Raw genomic sequence first — 20,223 nt, 5'->3', positions numbered from 1 at the left:
TCTCTCTCTCTCTCTCTCTCTCTCTCTCTCTCTCTCTCCACATAAATCACATAAGTGAATGTTCCTGCGGAGGTCAGAAGAGGCTGTTGGTCTGCTGGAGTTATAGGAGGCTATGAGCCCTCTGACTTGGGTGCTGGGATCCACATTTGAAGGAAGCATCCTGTGTTCCTACCTGCTGAGCCATCTCTCCATCCCCATCCCTGCCCCCAGCAATAGTTTTGTTTATTAAAAGCAGTTTCCATTGAAATAAGTAAATAAGTCAAAGGTATTCTTCTCCCATCATGGTCCCATTGTAAAGTTTGTGTAAAACATTCTATTAGTTTGACATTCAAAAAGTATACTAGTCTGCACAGCAATAGAACTCAGAAAAATAGCTATGTAAGTAAGTATGTGTGCCCAACTCAAGCTAACTATTTCAAAACAATGAACTTGGTTCATGGACACCTCCTCACTATTGGATACAGCAATGTCTACTGACACATTTTTTTTTTGCAGTAGTTGAATAATGGAATAATTGTCATCTTGAGGGGTGACAATTACTACTTGGTACCAGGTTCTTAGCAACATTTGCTATGAAGGATGCATCAAGAAGAATTATTTCAAGATGCTTCTTTTATCTAGCTTACAAGCACCCTCATTTGAACTGTGTTCCTCACTTCTTGAATTTTGGGACACTTTAGTTAAAAGGCATTGAGCTTGTCAAATTGACCTGAAAATTGTAAAGAGGTTTCGTGTGATGATTCATTTTGATTGTCAGTTTGATTGGAGTAAAGAACCCCCAAGGCAGGAAGAAGGTATAATTTTGAATATATATGTAAAGATTATTTTCAAAGAAGATGAATTGAAGGTAAAGATCCACTCCAAATGTGGGTGACATACAGAATACTGTCAGGGTCCAAAACTGAATAAAAAAGGAAGAAAAATGCTGGCTGGTATCCATGTCTCCCTCCATAGGCTTTCTAGTCTCCCTGGAGGTGAGGAATCAGCCCCACGATCCTGCCACTATACCATCTCCTCCAGGACAGCTGGTCCTCATCAAGTGACCCCAACAACCTTCCTTCTTCAGGTCACTGTTTGCCAGGTATTTATTCACATCAACCAGACAAGTTAATAAAATCTCCTCACCTAGCTTTTTGTGTGAATGAGAAAAATTGTACTAAGAGCTGGATAAAAAACAGTATTTCAAGCAATTTCTCAAAGTTAGTTGGCAGCTGCTTTGGAAGTAGAACAACTGAGAAGATAATAATGATCCCTTTATGAAGAAAACAGTAATGATGGTAGAATTGTACCACCACAGATGTGGAGACATAGGATGTGGTCAGCTCTACTCAGGTTCTATTGTCCCGTGCTGTCATGAATCAGGCTGAGTAGTGTGACCTGAGGCTAGGCCCTGCACAAGGAGCACATCATTGTCAGCTTCCCAACAGCTGGCGGTATTCTGAGTTTTATATTTGTTTTTGTTTCGTAGAGAGTTGGCTATTTTCACGGGGTTGAGTGCTTACAATCAAACCGATGTCAGTCTACAAACGGTGCTCGTATTTGTCCCATTTAACAGGAAGCATTCAAAACTACAGAGAATGTCCTCATTTAGTTGGCAAATATGTAAGAGGCAGCAGTCCCATTATCAAATGTGCTAAGTTTAATAGAATTCAACTCAGATGACTTCCAACAGTTTGGACAGACAATTCGTCATATAATCAGAGACCTAGAGACCCAAAGACCTGGTTTTTGACTAGAAGAAGGGCAATAGATAGATGGCTCTCAGGGGGAGAGAAGAGCAGCGGGTCTGCACAGCTTTATAAACATTCTCAAGCAGGAACCTGTCCAAATGTCTAGCTCCTTCCTTAAAAAAGTAGGGATGTGAGTGAAAGAACTTCCACCTATTGCATAGGGAGACTGCCTATAATGGATGACATATATCATGAATTCTGTCTAGAAGAAGATGCAGCCATGGCAAACTTCACTGGATTTGCCTGATGGATGCTGCTAAGTGATGCCCCTCCAAACAAAAACAAAAACAAAAACAAAAAACTTGTTCTTGTAGTAGAAATTCAACCTTTAATACTAATCACAGCGTAACAAAGAAGCTTAGGTCTGTTTGCTCACACTGATCACAGGGTAACACAGAAGCTTAGGTCTGGTGCTCACAATTCCAGGATTCCACTCTCAAGTATTGCTCTAACCCAGTGTCTTTAGGCAAATCATCTCTCAGCTCAGATTTTTTTTTTCTGCACAAAAGAGTATTGTCCATTTGTTAAGGATAAACTATCCTTAAAGTGACTCTAAATAGCAAGTTAGGTGTGCTTATGAATTTAAATGGAGTTCCAATGGAAACTAGTGTTTATGGGAAACTAGTGTTTGAGGCATGATAGGATGAAACCTTACCATTCATCAGTTCAGCTTTTCTGTCTTGTCTAGGAGATGTATTCGTTCTCACAGCAGGCTTCCTGGGCTTCTGGCTCTGCCCCTTCTTCTGTGCTATTTCCTGAGCATTAAGTATAAAAATTGTGTTGTAGATCTTCTCGTTGGGGCTGGGGAGCCTCCCACACAGTCAGTGTTTCTCTATAGTTTTACCAGCAGTAGTGTTCTGTAATGGTCTTCTGCTACAAAAAAAACCACTTCTTTGTTGAGTAGTAAGATCTATACTTCTCAAGCTTGGCCTGAACACAGTATATACAGGCTGGGCTGGCTCAGAGGTTTGATACACAGCATGTGTGTAAGGTCAGGGGACAAAGGAGGCTTGGCTACAGTGGGTGGTGAGCATCCAGCAATTGGCAACAGTGGAAATCTGTGGTGAAATCCAGGCCTAATGAAGTAAGGGGCAGCTATTTCTGGCACTCAGTACTTTTCTACCTCTGCCCTGTCTGGAGCCTTGCAGAGAGGAAGTTCTAAAACCATAGGCCACCAGGGAAGGAACCATGTAGAGCTAGGTATTTAAACCCTCTGTTCTACTGACTTCTACTCTTGTTCCTTGTTGGTAGTTCCTTTGGCCAATGTCAAGAAAAATGGGAGAGCATGCATGGTGCTGCCCAGAGAAATCAACCTCCTTACCCTGAGCCTAGGAGTGAATTGGGATGGGCAAGCAGAATTCAATGCACATAGTACTTAGAGTTCATTATAAATACTGTGCAGATATTCTCATCATAAGCTGTATATGCATAGTAATATACTAGCATAAATATATATGTATACACACACATATATAATGAAGTATAAAGAATAGAAGCTAGTGGACAGTTTTCTCCTGTTCTGTGAGTATGCCTGGCAGATGTGATCACACCATCATTGATTTTCAGCTCACATCATGTCTGGGGAAGAAATCATGGCAAGTCTATTATTGTAAGGTGCTATTTGCTTGGACTTGTGAAGTTGTTTTCATTTTCTCCATTGGAGTCCAGTCAGTTTAGAACAATATAATAAACGGGACCAGTTTACCTCTCTACAGCCATTTGCAAGTTGTGATTCTCTAGAAGAAACATGGGAGTGGCAGCTGTCTTTCAGGTTCTTTCCAGCATGAAATTAATTTCTTTCTCCTTGATGCCCTGGCTACCATTCGGGAACACGGGGCTTTAATTTAGCAAGGTAGCACAATCAATGTCTTTCATATTTGCAGATAAAATAAATGTTAAAAAAATCCTGTTTCATCTCACACATCAAATATCTATGCTGTGCACCCCCACTTCATGCCACAGGGAACATGAGCCTCCTACCTTTGAAACCACAATTGTGGGCCGCTGGAGTTGAGGAGTGAGGTGAGGTTAGTTATGAAATGGCTGTGATGGGTACAGAATGTTTGATGAATCTGAAAAGGGATGAAAATACCAAGAGAAGAGAAAATGAGAACTGGGGCCAGATAGTTTCTCATATATGAAAATGGAAAAGGGACTAAAAGACAGAGCCAGGGAACTCCAGGAGGAGGATGGTGAGTAGTGTTAATTGTAGGACTGGTGAATTAGGACAAAGAATTGGTCAGGGACCAACTGATGACATCCAGGGCCAATGTTTGAACATGACAATGAGTCCTGCACAGCATCAAAGCAATGACTGTGAGCTGGATTTGTTAGGAAGGGGAGGTAGGGACAGCTACTCAAATCCACTGTGAAATTTCATTGGTGGTTCTGTTAGCTCATTTTTAGTTAAGAGATGAGACTAGAGAGGGAGAAATTATAAATGAAAGATAAGAGGATCCTTAGAAATTGGTCTTCATGAGATATAGGGAAAAACAACCTTGCCAGTCTAGACAGAAGAATCAGTGACAGAGAGTATGCGTCCATCTCAGGTGGTCACAGCGGCGGTGGCATTATGGAGTTTTGCAGGGAAATTAAACACAGAGAAGATCTGCAATAAAATGTTGCAAACTGACAGAAAGAGGGCTTCTTACTAGAGAGTCATGTCATGTTTTCTTGTTTGAGTGTAAAACCAACAAATTGATCTCGGTGAAGATACTATCAAAGGGACTTATCAGTCACCTCTTAAAAAGATTGCCTTCCAAGTAACAGATTGGAATCTGGTTGTAATGGATAGTATGCACAGCCTTGTTTGTGCCTGTGGGCTGTAGCAGGTCTGCTCCTGTGTGTGAGCTCATGAATTCTCGAGTGGGCATGATAGGGGCAAATAAAAAAGATGACAGTCAAAAATGACAGCGGTTGTGTGCCAGGAATGGGGACTTTGTGCTTAGCTCCATTGTTAATTAATTCTGTTTCACTGGTCAGGAGTTTTGACCTCATAGTTTCTGTATCTACAAAAGAAAGGGGTTGATTATGATATCTAAGATCCCTTAAACCTTAAAGTCCATATTTTGAAAGCATGTGAATGTATTAGTTGTATTTCCATTACTATAACAAATACCTGAGATTTGTTTATAGAAAAAGATAGTCTGTTTGGACCCACAATCTTAGAGGTTCTAGTGCTTATGAGGCAGACACTTTGACTATTGGTCTCTGGTGGAATGCTGTGTGACAATAGTCAGGGCACTTGGCAGAGTCAACCATTTACCTCATGGCTGGAAGTGAAAGGGAAAAAGAGGGAGGGATTCCATCCACAGTCCCATTTAAGGTCATACTCTAGTGCCATGAAGACCTCCCAGGAGGCTTCCTTCCCCTGCTATGGGCACCTTCCTGGGGATCCAGCCATTAATACATGGGACTTGTGGGCATTTAAGTTCCAGACTGTAGCAGTAACATATGTTGGTTAGGTTAAACGTGGGGTTTGTCCAGCGTCAGAGAATGTTTGTCTTGCCTGAGTGTCAGGAAAACATTTTGCCTATGATTTGACTCATTGGAACATTTAGAATAAAAATTCAACTGAAAATGCATTTGTAAATGTTAAGAAAGACTAAATTAGGTTGGGTTCATATGGAATTTCCTTCTGAATTCTTTCACTTGATAGCTGTCCTCTCCCTGGCCATCACTGGCCATTTGATGAATTGTTTTAAGCCTACAAATCGTTCTCCTGTCTTTTGTTCCTCCCCCATTTCCTTCTTTTCTATCCCTTGCTCTTTTTTATCCTTTCTTGCTTTTTAGCCCTGGCTAGCCTAAACCTCACTATGTATTCCCGATTGACCTTTGTTAGCTAAACAGGCTGGCTTTGAACTTGTAGTCACTCTCTTGACCCTGCTTCCCACAAGCAGTGGTAACAGGCATGCTCCGTCCCCTCCTTGGAAATGGAAGGCGTTAGTGTAAATTGACAGTTTTATTCAGTCTAAACCTTCACAAGTTGTATAGTGTTGATGACTAATTTATAATCTGTATTTACTTATTCAATAATTATTATTTGGCACCCAGTGCATGTCTGGTATGTTACACAACGGGGACAATTGTAAGAAAGGTGACTTTTGTTTTGGTGTCTGGGTGAGGAGAGCTGGGTCAGAGATTTCCCCATTTCTCCCCATCTCTCATGATGCTCCCTCATTTTGGGTATATTTTAGAGCACCTCTATGCATTGGCTTCCCAGTGAGCCAGTTTAAGGATTCCTAACAACTACTCTTTGATGTTTTGTGGCAGATGATTCAAGAGAGCCGGGTCCTCATAGAAATGGCTGACACAGTCCAGGAAAAGATTGTACAGTGTCAGAAAGCAGGTAATATATTTTTTCTACTTGGTCAAGAAACCACCATGACAAGTCACAGCAGCTTCAAAACATTTCTGTTATTCCACATAAAACTAAGATATTTTAGGGCCATGTTTACAGTTTAAGTTACATTTGTCTTTGTCTGGTAAAGGAGACCTTTAGGTGGTGTCAGGTTATATTTGTGTATAGGAGGGTGATGTTTGAAGAGGTCTAGAGATGAGGGCTTATGAATGAACCCTTGTGGTTGGGGGGCCTCTTACAGTCTCTCACTGCTAGTGGGGAAGCTGTGGTTATATGTGGCCATTTAAAACCCACTTCACAGTTAGGATTTGAACCATAGTTCTATTTACTTCTGTTTTGGTTCTTTTTGATTCTCATTTTAGATTTGTTCTTTCTTTACGGATGGGAGGGGGTCACATATCTGTGCATATCCACTGATGCCTGTTTATGCTCACTCTCATCCGTATCAGCGAAGTCTTGGATCCATGTGCTCCTCCCTCCACACATGGAGTGATGATGATGAGGAAAGACAGAGGACAGTGCTGACAGCTGCTTTATCAGTGTGCTCATAACAACTGTCCATTAGATCCCTCTTATGGATGGGACATGTCAGAGGCTAGTAAATGATCCAGTCTCCATATCAACACAGCATAGAGCTGACTAGCTTGAAAGAAGGTGGTTCTTATTAGACTTACCAGAGAGCAACTTTGGATGTTTTAATTGACAGAGAAACACAACAATCAAAATACCCAATGCACACAGGAGCCCAGGCAGTGCTTTGAAGCTTTATATGTGTTGACCCATTTGATCTTCACCACAGTCCCATCCGGTGACACTCTCACTGTTTCCCCATTGAGGATAGCGAAGCCCAGCAATTTCAAGGGTAGTTCAGATTCCTACATCTAGTGAGTGGGTGGCCTAGCATGGAAGCCTGGGCTCTAAGCTCCTGCAAAGTCAATATGATTTTAGGCTACAGTGCTAAAAGTAAGGTGACTGGAACAAGGTGTGAAATCCCTACCCAATGGTGGGATGCTTCAAGCCCAGATAGGACACTGTCCATTCCCAGATGGAGCTGTCTACATTATTCAAATACAGAAAGCCAACTGGTTCAGTGGCCCTGCCTGGATGTCACCTCAAAGATGGGTCACCAGTAAGCAGAAGCAAGTTAGAATGCTCACTGCAGAGCCGAGAGAGTCCAGGAGCATTCCATCCAATATCTTTCTTTATACATAGAAAGGGCTGGTCTGTGGATGAGAGACCAGAGCTCATTAGAGCTGGTTAGTCTGAGAACAGCTATCACTGAGGAGTATAAGCTCTGGGAAAGGAGATCTAGGCTCAAAGTCATCCAAAGATGGAACAAATTGTCCAGAAGAAACTGTGATTCCTATCTTGAGGTTCCTAGGGAAAAGCTTCAGAAGATGATAGTGATGTAGTTTATGACATTCAAGCCTCAGAGAATGGTAGAGCAAAAAGTATATGAAAGGCCACTCTGAGATACAAAATATGTGGGTGTTCCTAAGATTGCTTTTTTTTAAAAGTCTTTTAATTTGGGACCAAATCTGCTAATTACTGTTTTACCTGCATGGGCTCAATGGTCTGCTTTTAGGCCACAGAGCTGTTTCATTTACCAAAGCAAATGATGTGCACAGTCACCTGAGCTTACCTCTGCCTCCCATGGCCTTCTACATAAAAACCAGACAAAGGACAAGTAAGGTCGGTGGCAACTATTGGAGACTTTGCTCCTTGTTTTCTCTTGTGTTTCTCTATGCATGTAGGCTGCTCAGAATGAAACTTAGCCTGCATCAGTCATTCTTAGATGCCCTCTAAGTGAATGAAAACAGAGACAATTCAATTCGTTTAGAAATTATAAGAGTGGACAGGAATATAAATATACTCTCCTGAGAACATTTTCCTGTGTTTTCCTGGAATATGCTCTAACTTTTCTTACATGTGTTTTGCTTCAAAGGGATGGAGTTCCATGAGGAACTTCATAATCTGGGGACAAAGGAAGGCTTGAAGGGAAGAAAACTCAACAAGGCCATCGAGAGCTTCGCTTGGAATATTACTGTATTGAAGGTACACGAGTCCCTCACTGTTCCTTCGGTTGTTTCTCTGCTCTTCTCTCTACAGTAGAGAGAAGCATCATCCACTAAGTACAGTAATTTGAATTTTAAGGTTTGAGGGGCCTGCCACTGGGGTTAACTCTTAAGTGATGAGGAGACAAAGCCTGGACAGAATTAGTTTTTATTTTTCTTAATAGGCAACAAGGTCCATGATGAAGGCTTAGGTTAGCACATGAGTGAGACCTAATTTATTGCTGTGTGCTTGTGTGTGTATGTGTGTGTGCATATGTACATGAATGCTTGTGTGTGTACATGCTTGTATGTGTGTGTGTGTGTGCGCATGTATTTATAAGATCACTTCTGCAAGTCAATATGGCATTTTCATTTGTGTAAAGTCGTACCAAATGCTGGTGGGCAGGTTCCAATATAAGAGATCTGGAGCAGTCGAATACTACAGAATATCTGGGGCCACTTAGGACTTTTATTTTAAGAATATTTGCTATAAATACATTTCTTCCTAAAATTTTTAGAAGTAAGTTTCTTGAGATTGTAATTTTCTCTCTGCTACAAATCAATTTGATATTTGAAGTAAGTATGCTATATTTTATGTTTTCTGATAAAAAGAGAAATGACTTAGGCAGTTAGAAGCACTTAGTCTAGACATTGTGTTGGGAAAAACAAACCATAAACAAAATTAATAATTGCTAATTCTTAGAGAATACCTAATTACATCCAGTGCCATTTATTGACAGCTATATGGAACAATCACTCAGCACACCCCGTTACTATCATTTTTCAGGTGAGATGAGATCATTTGGATGTTATGTATTACCGATGGTCCCTTAGCTCGTTAATGGTACAGCTGAGATTTGAACCCATGGCCCTGTCTTTAACCTGCTTGACAGAGCTTCTGTATATCTCATAAAGTGTGAAGTGAGCTGTAAGACATATTCCATGTATCTCTTAAAAATTCAGTGCATATGTATTTGTTAGTCCCCACAATGTGAGATTTGTGGTAGCATTGATAGAAGGCAGATAGTACTAGAGTTATAGACTTTGGCCTCGTTAGCAGCCTGAGGCTGGGGTGGAAAGGGCATCACTTGTCTAAGGAGTGGGCTTGGGCTGTAGCATTAGAAGAAGACCACATTAGAACTTTAGTGTAAGACTCTTAAGCCTTTTCCACTTGGGAAAATTTTCCCTGAGAAATTTTTATGCAATGCCAGGTATACAGATATATAAAATAGTCATACAAATTATTTGGTGATGATAAATATGAAGACATATAATTGTACCATTTATTAAAGAGAAAATGAAATTTTCACACTAATGAGATGGATGTGGTTATTTGTCTCTACATAAAAAAATTAAGTCTTGGCTAAATTTGGTGCTGCAGGGAGTAGAGCATCTCAGTGGTTCTGATCTTCTGACTTTATCATCACCATGCTAAGACTGACACTTTGTATTGTACAAAAAGGTAGAAGCATGTTTAAGGCCATTTCAGAAACTGTAGGAAACTCTGCTCTAATCCCAACCTATAGTTCATGTAATGATTGTTTTATGAACCCAAGTTACCAATCCAAACAGAAATCTTAAAAGTCAAAAATTCTGAAGCAAAACAATCCACAATTGTATTGATTTGCTATTTACAGGCTGAAGAAAGACAGTGAAAACACCCAGCTTTTGTTGGTGATACTTACCCATCGCCTTGCCGTAAGGACAGAACATTTTGTACATACAGGGGGAACAATACACAATGCTGAATAGTTTCAAGTAGAGACGATGTCTGCTAAGATGGCAGCATGCATGGTGTGTGTTCAGAACCGAGGCTGCCATGAAGTCACTTGGTACAGCCAGGTGCTGCGAGTAACCCCAGTTAGTTATCTGTTTGAGTTTTTGATTTATTTTTGGTTGCTGTGTATTCAGATTGCAATACCTACATACCACTATGTAGCCTTACATAGTGTTATGATCCAAAGTTGAACAAATTGAACCCTAGGGCATAACACAGCACCCTGAATGTAATATAAACACTTTCCGAACAGCAGATATTTCTCTGGGCTTGTTAAAGGGACAGTCATCAAGAAAGCTGCTCAGGGATTTGAGAATCAAGAATATATCTCCTGGGCTTCCTGGACTAGGCTGGAAAGGGGAGATGGGCATATAATTAGTTATGATTATAATTCACAGTTAATGATTCAATGTTTAATATGAGACCAACACTCACATCTAGGTAACACACACACACACACACACACACACACACACACACACTTACATATTTCCTTCCATTGTCCTCACCAGCTGGTCAACATCACATGCTACATTGATAGATTTCTACATCTTACAGTTGAAGAAACTGAGGCTGAGGCTGGTATACTTTTATTGTTGAGCCACATATTTAGTAAACACAAAGTTGAGATTTTTAACTGATTACCCATAGTCCGACTGTTCCCCGAACTACCTTCTATAAAGCTCCATCTGTGTTTCCAGGTAGCCTCATACAGGGATGAGCATACATGTGTGTGGGCTGCTGGACAGTGCTGAGATTCAGTGTCTCTGAACATGGTAGTGATTTCATGAAGAGATAAGTGAGATAATAATAAAAAAAAAAGCCATTTTTTAACGCAGAAGACCAGATGGGACTACATTGTTTGCTATTCTCATTAGTTTCCAGGTGAGACTTCTCACAGAGCAAGGGTTTCTGCTGTTATTTTTGTTTTGTTATTAACTTCTGACATCAACTCACTTAGTTTTCTAATGTTTGCGGGTATGTTTGTTTGGTTTCACGACAGGAGCTGATGTTTAGATGTGACTGAGCAAATGTTGTGTAAATCGTTCCAAGACAGATCTTTAAAGCGGAATCGATCTTCTGTGGTTTTGGCCTGTGCGTGGGCTGCTAGTACTGCATCCCGAGCACAGAACCCTACGGCAACAGTTAGTGGATTCTTCCGAACAGCATTTATTTCATTGGAAATATTTCGGTATTCCTCTCAGTGGGTTTACTGGGTTTATTAATTACATATCCATTAGTGCTGGAAAAGTTGAATCTTTGAAATTTGAATTTTTGGGCAAGAGAAAGAAACTTGAGTCCTGGCCCTGTTCATGTTTTCCCATTGGCTCTAAGAAGACATTTTCCTTATATGCCTTCTGACACTCAGAGAACTTAGCTGCTGAAGGGTCTCCAGTCTTGGTATTAATTCTCTAAGTTTTAATAAATTATTGTTTTATATTTGACTTCATTTCAGTCAATTTACTTGGATAAATAAGTAATAATCACCTTGGCAAGACACAATCATAGCATTTATCAGTGGTGTGTGGGGTTCACCTATAAAATTCCTCAACGTTTACTGCAGAACTTCCCCTATACTTCTGTAAGTCAGATATTTTCCAGTATCTAGGGGAATGGAGTGAGGATTTATCAATGCCAATTAATATATGTGGGTTCGTGTTTCTAAGGGCGTTTAATTCCAGTGTAATTGCCACGTCAGAGTCAGACAGGAGCAGATGAGAATGTGCCCAGTTATCGATGGTGGGTGTCAACACGCAGTGATGGATCGGGACTCGCCAGTCTGAAGAGAAAGTTGATCTCAGACTGAAAAATAAATGCTCTATGTTTTCTGTACTTCAGCATATGATAACTTAATAATAAATAATAAGGAAATTAAATAAAAATCATACAGAGAAAGAGAGAGGAGACAGGAGCTCTAGAATATAATAAATGGATTACACTTACAATGGCCAAATTTGCCCAGAGGTCATACCTTAGGATCTGTCATGAAACTGATATCAAGATGTCCATGTAGTTTCCCTTATGAGGACACGAAATCTTGGGACTACGTAAGGGAATCTGCCTGAGTTAGAAACCGAGTACCCAAAAGAGAAGACGAGAAACATCAGCTCCTACCTTTCCCAAGGAAAATGAAAATCCTGTTAAGACAGATTAACCTCACAGTGACAAAGCCACAAAGTTAGGCAGAAAGATGAGTTCACAGCTAAAGTGAAACCTATAAAAATAGGCCCATTCTACAGTGCACACTGGCATGCATTAAACTTGGGAAAAAATAAATATGCAATAGGAGACTCCAGTGACAAAGTTATCATTTGGTTCGATTTTTATTTCCTCTCTATCATTCAGCTAGAAGTCAGTGGGGGTTACAGTGAGGAAGGTGGCTGCTTTACTGTCCTTTCTCCATTAATCTTGAGTCATCATCTACGTCACTGATTTTCTTCTATGATAAAATATTTGTCTTAACTTTAGACAAGCCTTACTTTTAGCCTTCCAAGCCTGCCAGTATTTCACAAATGTTTTAAAATGAAGAGACAATCAAATTTAGTTCCTTTAATTACATAGTAGTCCAACAACAACAAAAGTTTAGATACAGGGAAAGCTCACCCTGGTTTGAGTCTAAGTCTCTGATTTTAGTGTTAAAGATTTGACAAGAGTTTGAAGAAGTCATTTTCATGTTTTAAGAGTCAAATCACCCTGGATAGAGTCTAAGACTTTTAGTTCGAGTCTACCTCATAGCAAACTGTTCTTATTAGTGATACAAACTTTCACAACTGACATTGTTTCCAAACCAGTATGTTGGCTCTGTAGTAAAATTGTATTTTATGTTGGGAAATCTTAAGAACTGACGAAGTTCCTATTGCGATAGTTTAATATTCCATCAGTAACAAAGTGCTGTGTTTATAACCCTTGTCTTGCCTCTGAGACTGATGCTGACAACTTGATTCCTGGCAACAGTATGAAGACAGGGGGCTTTAGACACTGGCTAGGTCAGAAGATTTCACTCTCATGACTGATTAGTGCCCTGTAAAAGGGTTTGAGGGGACTAGCTATAATTTTTTGTTCTTCCTTCCCGCCTACCATTTGACACAGCGTTCACCAGCACTCTGCCAGAGGACACAATAGCCATTTACCATTTTGGAGTTAGATATGGGCCTATCACCAGATACCAAACCTGAGACTGCCTTAATCTTAGACTACCTGGCCTCCAGATGTATATAAAAAAATTAACATTTATAAATAACCCAGTCTTAGGTATTTTATTTCAACATTACAGACTAAGACATGAAACTTGTTTCTGAAGTACCGTGTAGCAAAGTCAGAAAGCACACTGGGAGGTTTTGATCATTGTTGAGAAGTAAGAGAAGAGGAACAAGATGACAGGTTAATAGAGGAAGAAATCAGAGGAAGGGCATCAATGTATCTCTGAAAGATTGAGACTAAGAAGAGGGTGTACTTTAAATCATTCTATAAATCATTCTATACTGTGTGTGTGTGTGTGTGTGTGTGTGTGTGTGTACAGGAGGTTCATCAGGAGAGTGTTCTGGGCTGTTATAGCAATCATTTATAAATATGGGTGATTTGTTAATTGCTTATTGTTCAGTGCATGAGGCTGGATGTCCCAGCTGGTCTTCAGTATACATCAAAATGGGCTCCAATACCAGTGATGGAATGCCTTGGCAGCAGGGCAGATGAATGTGCCCATGAGAATGAGGGCAGGCAGGCAAAATGCAAAAACTTCTTCCACCTCCTTTGTATAGGCTATATGCCACCAGAAGGTGGAACCAGATTTAGGACATGTCTTCTGGCCAAAAATGATCCAGACTTAAGGTAGATCTCCCAGTGATAACTAAAATTCCTCTTCGGAGGTGTGCCCAGCTGTTTGGGATTGTAATCAAGTTGACACCAAGACGAGCCATCACACACCTGTAGACTAAGGATTAAATGAGCTAGTATACACAAAGTGATGTTTTCTATGTATAAAGTGGAGGGCACATGTTTCTCTTGTGGTTGGTTGTGGGCATCAAGTGCTTACAGCGAAGAGAGGTGTGGTTTTCACACAGCATCCTGACTGATTTTAAGAATAGTCCCATCAAGTTCCTGTTCTTGCTGTCATTTTACAGATAGGGGACTGAGGACCACGCTCGAGTAGCTTTCCATGTAGTTGATGAAATAAGGACTTCACTCAAAGCACATGGTAACCGTGGTGCGCCATCGAATCGGCACTCTAGTAACAGAGCTTGTGTTAATGCATTTCTTTCTGTGTCAAGGGGGCATCCCCTTCATCCTGACAGCATATTCCTCCAGTGCACAAAGGTAAATCAAGGCCTACACCACCATTTTCTCTCATCTAACACTGTGTTTACTGAGGAGCTCGCTCCCCCTGCTTCCCAAGTATACTTTTCTAGGGAAAATAGAACGCATAGGCCACGTGACTTGAAGAGTCCCATTGGCCCAGGAGTCTCATTTCTCTTACAAATGGAGTTGTTTTTATTTTAGAGATTTACCTCTGTAGCCTTCCTTGGCGAGGGTGCATCAATCACCTCCCTGAGTTCACCTGTGAAAGCAGGAATGCAACTGAGCTTTTAGAAAGATGGCCCCAAAGTGAGGAATGTCAAGAAACCAACAACAATGGTAGAAAGCAGGACCAGACCCCAGGCCCTTGAGCACACACCAAGTTCCTGTCTCTTGGCCAGTGTTGTTTACTGGTTTTTAGTTTGTGTTCCTGGTTTTGCATTTTGCAAGTTTTTTGTTTTTTGTTTTATTAATAAAAACGTCTTTCCTGTGGCATTGGGAATTGAAACAGAACCGTATCCATGTTAGGCAAGCATCAGCTCTTTTTATATGACACAAAATTTCAACCCTGATGTTCAGGCTGACCTCAAATTTGATATCTTTCTACCTCAGTCTCACTGGTAGCTAGGTATGAACAATAAACTATACAGGGCCAGCTACAATTGGGCAATCATGAGTATGTTTGAGTGTGAGGGTGTGTGTGTGTATGAGTATGTGTGTTACTTGTCTGGAATGTGAGTGTGTTGCATTTGTGTATGGTTTGGGTCTGGTGTATGTTCATGGACTTGTGTGAGAACAGACCTACACAGGCACCATGGTGCATACGTGGAAGTCAGTGAACAGCCTTGAATGGTGCCTTTCATTGAGACAGGGTTTCATTTTGTTGTTTGATGTTGTGTATACCAGGCTAGCTTGCTAGCAAAGGCTGAAGACATTTGCATATCAGCCTCTCACTTGGCTATAAAACCTGGAATCACAAATGTTCACTGCTGCAGAGACAGCTTTCATGGGTTCCAAAGATTCAAATTCAAGTCTTCCTGTTTGAGAGCAAGTGTGTTACACACTGAGATATCTCTCTATCCTTGACAGCCCACCACTTCTTGAGAAAACATAGGGAGAATCAGACTTATGTCTTACACACAAGCTTGCAAAACTCTTAGTTGCTTCAGCACCCCTTCCTCAGGCCCACTCCTGCATTGTCAAGGTTCTGCAGCTCAGAATCCTCTATTACTCGAGCTCTCAGAGCAGAATCTTGAGAATAGCAAACCTGAGCTGACTGTTAAATTAGAGGTGGGTAAGTTTCCCAAGCGTCCGTCAGCAGGTTCATGAGAAGAAAGAAGATTCCTTAGGATTAAGGTTGAGGAGCCTTTAAGTCACTGGCCTTGACAGGTGAACATTAAGAGAGTTTAAATAAAGCTTTGAATCCCACTATGTCTGAAGAAAACAATTTCCAATGAGAGGTGCAGAATGAAGCCTTAGACCCAAAGTTCCCTTCTGCCTTATCTGAGGATTATCTTAGAGTTTAGACAGATGGGAGGCCAGATTGTATATTCCACAGAGCCGTGAGTCTGCACACCTGCAACTTCACATGTGCAACAGGAGCTCTTAACCTCTATTGCCTCTTTTGGGGCTAGGATTTCCAAACTGAAAACAAGATCATTCTTTATGATCGCCAGCATCCTTACAACTTTCTATATTCCATGATAACATCAAATGCTTTGTTTTCAATCCATCTCTATATTTGAACTGCATTTCCTTTCTTAAATACATTGGATTTCTTATCACTAAATTCTCCAGTTGTGTAAATCTCTCTACTTTTGAATTCTTTCTTTTGCATCTGGCATCCACCATTATACTCTCTTCCCCATAGCATGGCATAAGTCTACTGCATAAGCACCTAAGCATGAGTCTACTGCTGACAGTCTTCCATTGTGCCCCATGCCCAGTACTGTCTTTCCCACATTGTAGTTTTAAAGGGAAGCATGGTCCACACTAGCAAACAAAATTATGTCCTTGTGTTCATTCTGCAAGGCCAATCTGCACTGAGGATTCTTGAACAACGTTGTAGAGGGTCTGAGAGTTGAAGTCAGCTAACATCTCACAGCCTTTCACCCTGGAAATACACTTCAAGTGTGCCAAACTCAATAGGCCGGTTACTATACAGTGAAAATAAATTGTTCAGAACAGAACACAGGAATAGCAGCTACTGTGTGGTATTTCTGCTTGTCTACTTGCCTATACTAGCCACCTAGCTGCTGAAAAGTTTGTTAGCCAACCTAAATAGGTTCAGATGTTATGGGTCAAATGTGATTCAGAGCTAGTGGGAGAGATGTTTGTATTGCTCTGTATCTACATCTCTAGGCTACATCTACTTCAATTCTTTCCAATTCAAATAAAATGATGTTTCGTATATTCACAAGTTTGAAAGTAATGTTTGAGTTTTGGTAGTTTTGGTATCTGTGTTTGAAATTTTCGTGACTACAGCTAGGCAGTTATAAAGCTCCAGGTGAAGGTCTGTAGTGACAGCTGGCTCAGTCTTGCACAACCCAGCAAGTCCTAACTCACGTGATCTCAGTCAGATGCCTCTTAAGGCATGCTACTGCTCACTAGGAAGTGGATGGGTAGTAAAAGAGAGAATGCAATGATACTTCTAGGAACACGCATGGACACACACACACACTTTCACTGACACACTCACATTCACATGCACACACATGGCCCCCATACACACGCATACACAGTATATACATACTAATATTTCACATATACGTACAGACATGGACAAACACAGCAACAACAACAGTAACTTGAATTTCATGTACCAGTATGATTTTCTTTATATACACTAAAGAATCCATTTTTACACTTCAGAAAGTGAAGTGTGTACATCTAAAAGGCACACCTAAGTTTGATGTCTTTTTCCTGGGACTAGGTATTTAAAAGGCCATTCCTTCACAGATGTTTAAACTCCTGTTACTATTTCATATAAAAATAATTCGGTCTCGCACATCAAGCAATTGATGTATTTCTACTTCAACATTTACGGATAAGGTAGTGCTAGGTATAAAAGTGGCCTCTGATGTATACATTCGCCATTTTTTGAGATGATCTTGTTGTGTATGGACTGGTTATGTCTTGAGGCTGCAAACTTCTCACCTCTGTTTCCCACGTCTTGTTACTGTCACTGTGCACCGGTGATGCCCAGAGAGCAGTGACTCTAAACTATGTTTGGTTGTTTTTTGTTTTGTTGCAACCAAATCCATGCATTCGGTGAATGTATTTGTAAGTTTGTAGTGGGAGCTGTGCTGTGGCTGGGGCCTTTAGTCTCACGGAGCTGATGGTGTTAGAACAGTTACTAGGCAATGAGCGCTGGACTTGTCACTGTTAGGAGTGCCCTGCACGAGGACTGCAGGACACTCTCGGTGTGTGAATAGAGGAGGGCATGGCTGTGCACAGCTGTAATCCCAGCACTTGAGAGGCTGAGGCAGAAGGATGGTCCCCATCTTGAGGCTAGTCTGAGTTGCATGGGGAATTCCAGGCCCATTTGGAATTCAAGAATGAAACCATGTCTCAAAAACCCAAAACCAAATTGAAACAAAAACTAAAAAGAAGAGAGACTATACTGTGAGATTTGACCTTATTGGAGAGGTCGGGGAAGTCTGCCATGAGGAAACTCAGAGCGAAAATCTTAAGCCTTTCAAGAGGTCCATAGCCTGCCCACGTCTCCATACTGGACAATGGGTGCCAAGACAATCTGAAAGTAATAGTGGAAAGAAAAGCAGATCAGAGTGAAGATATGGTAGGACATCATCTCGGTACGGCACGAGATGTTCTAAAAGCCCTGCCTCATCATTTAACCACCATTCATTAGCTTTATACTAATTATAGGAGATCTGCTGAAGAGTCTTATTGTTAATTACCAACCTAGGAAGTCATTTATAGCAACTTTTATTTTTTCAAGCTGTAAAATGCATAGATACTTTTAATTATGGAGAAAGATATTGTACAGTTTTTTTGAGAGACATATAGTTTAAAGCTGATAAGGAAGAGGGGGGTTTTATTATATACAATTGTGTCCTAAAAAGGGGGAAATACATTTTTAAAGGCACATGTTTAAAACATTGTTTTATTTTAAACAATTCTTCTCCAACAATGTAGGCCGGTTCAGATAAGATAGAATATTAGTGCTCTGAGCACTAAGCAGGAGAGTCACTTGATGTCCGGATGTCTGCCTTGGGCGGCTGCATCCCAGCTGTGCTACCCTGGAGTTTAGTAGAGATAAAAGCTGGGCTGTTGACATGATTATGGAAGCATGAACCGCTTTACTTTATCTCCAGTAGAACTAAATTTAGTCTTCAAGAGGCACACTTTATTTTCAAATGAAAGCCGCATTATATAATGATTCTGAATAATTCAAAATTGGCATAGCCTAATAAATAGATACATCACAGATCAGGGGACTTGGCTCCAGCTTGTGAGGTTATCAAAGATCTCTTGTCATAGTCAACTTTATTTAGAGAAATCCATTGTTACATACACTCAGATTGTGATGAGTTGTAGCTAAGACAAGTTAAATGTAACTTTATTACAACTATTGCCTACAGTGACCCACATAGAAATAAACTGATCATCAAATGATTTCATTTTTATTTTAGGATTTTATAGATGAGCTCCTTCTCTGACGTTATTAGTCACTGGAGGGAAAAAATTGGATGCAAAGTGAACTCACATCTCTGAATACATAAATATGTGTACTGTATACATAACATAGGTAACACCACACACACACATGTACCATACACATACATACACACCACACACACACACACACACACACACACACACACACTCACACACAGTCAAGCGAGCCAAATCTAGATTTAGAGCACCGTGAAGACTTGTGAGTGAGGGATTGATTGCACAGAGGAGTAAGTGCTGGTGCGGTAGGAGCGGCTGGGATGGGATGCTCTATAAGCATCTTGACGGTCATGTGGTGTGGGGTCTGAGTGTGAGGTGTTCCCATGTAACCCATGTGTTTGGACACTTCTTCTCTGCTGGGAATGCTGCTTAGAAGGTTGTGGAACCTTTAGGAATTAGAGGTTGGCAGAAGTGGGTCACTGGAAGTGGGCCTTGGGGCTTATATTCCAGGCCAATTTCCTTTGCTCCATTCCTGGATGTGGATACAGTGTGACCAGCCATTCTCCTGCTTCTGCCACTGTGCCTCCCTGTCAGATGCCATGTTTTCCCAGCCAGGATGGGCTGGATCCCTCTGGAACTTCGAGCCAAAGTACCCATTTTCTTCCTTAAGTTCATTTTGTCGAAGTATTCAACCATGGCCAGGAAGCATCAGCTTTCTTGTAACAAACACAGGGTTTTCTCTATCGTCCCTTCTTTCCGCATGAACCGAGCTTGTGTCAGTTGGGCAAAAGAGTAACCAGCACACCATAAAATAACCATGGTTGGGTCATAGGCTTGGTTTGAGAGATGATTCTATAGAAAGATTATTAAGTAGTCATGTTGTAGGCTTTCAGAGATGCTGTGTAGGTTCTTCGTAGCTGAAGAGAATCCTTTCTGTGGTGGCTAACATGCCGATCCTTCATGATGCAGTTTGTAAGCCTGACAGGACAAACTCACGTGTGCTAAAAACACTGAAACTCCTGTCAGTATGTATTTTTAAGGTTAGTATTCCCAGTATACTCTGGATGGGGAGCTCTTCAATTGCTTTACAGTGTGCTCTAGTATAAAAAGATTGCCATCCAAATCTTTCCTAAGTATCCCTCAATCAACAGGCACCCTCTACCAGCAGCCAACATTATGAATCACCTAGAACAAAAGTGCTTTATGGGTTTGTAAAAGGAATCATTTATTCTAGCTATCCCATATAAAACACACAATCCAGGTGTTTTATTTACAAGCTGTTAGCCTGGATTGGGCAGGTTTGGAATTCTAATGTCCATCCCAGCCGTATGTCCCTTGTTACTTGCTGTTTCTCCTGGCCATGTACTCATG

The 20,223-nt window shown here is 40.8% G+C and overlaps 1 protein-coding gene across 1 annotated transcript in view; it reads left to right on the top strand.

Annotated features, from left to right (window-relative positions):
- Window positions 1-8,145, top strand: part of LOC114615900 (inactive phospholipase C-like protein 1) — a gene marked incomplete at its 3' end in the record, with an annotated part of 19,901 nt that extends 11,756 nt beyond the window's left edge. Inside the window, exons 3-4 of the mRNA XM_028761496.1 lie at window positions 6,003-6,078; window positions 8,036-8,145. Of these exons, the coding sequence (XP_028617329.1) occupies window positions 6,003-6,078; window positions 8,036-8,145 (186 nt within the window). The remainder of the gene's footprint in view (window positions 1-6,002; window positions 6,079-8,035) is intronic.
- Between the last annotated feature and the right edge of the window lie 12,078 nt (window positions 8,146-20,223).

The sequence above is a fragment of the Grammomys surdaster genome, unplaced genomic scaffold (assembly GCF_004785775.1).
Source record: "Grammomys surdaster isolate TR1022 unplaced genomic scaffold, NIH_TR_1.0 189102, whole genome shotgun sequence".
NCBI classification, from domain to species: domain Eukaryota; kingdom Metazoa; phylum Chordata; class Mammalia; order Rodentia; family Muridae; genus Grammomys; species Grammomys surdaster.
This window is presented reverse-complemented; position numbering and strand designations above follow the sequence as displayed.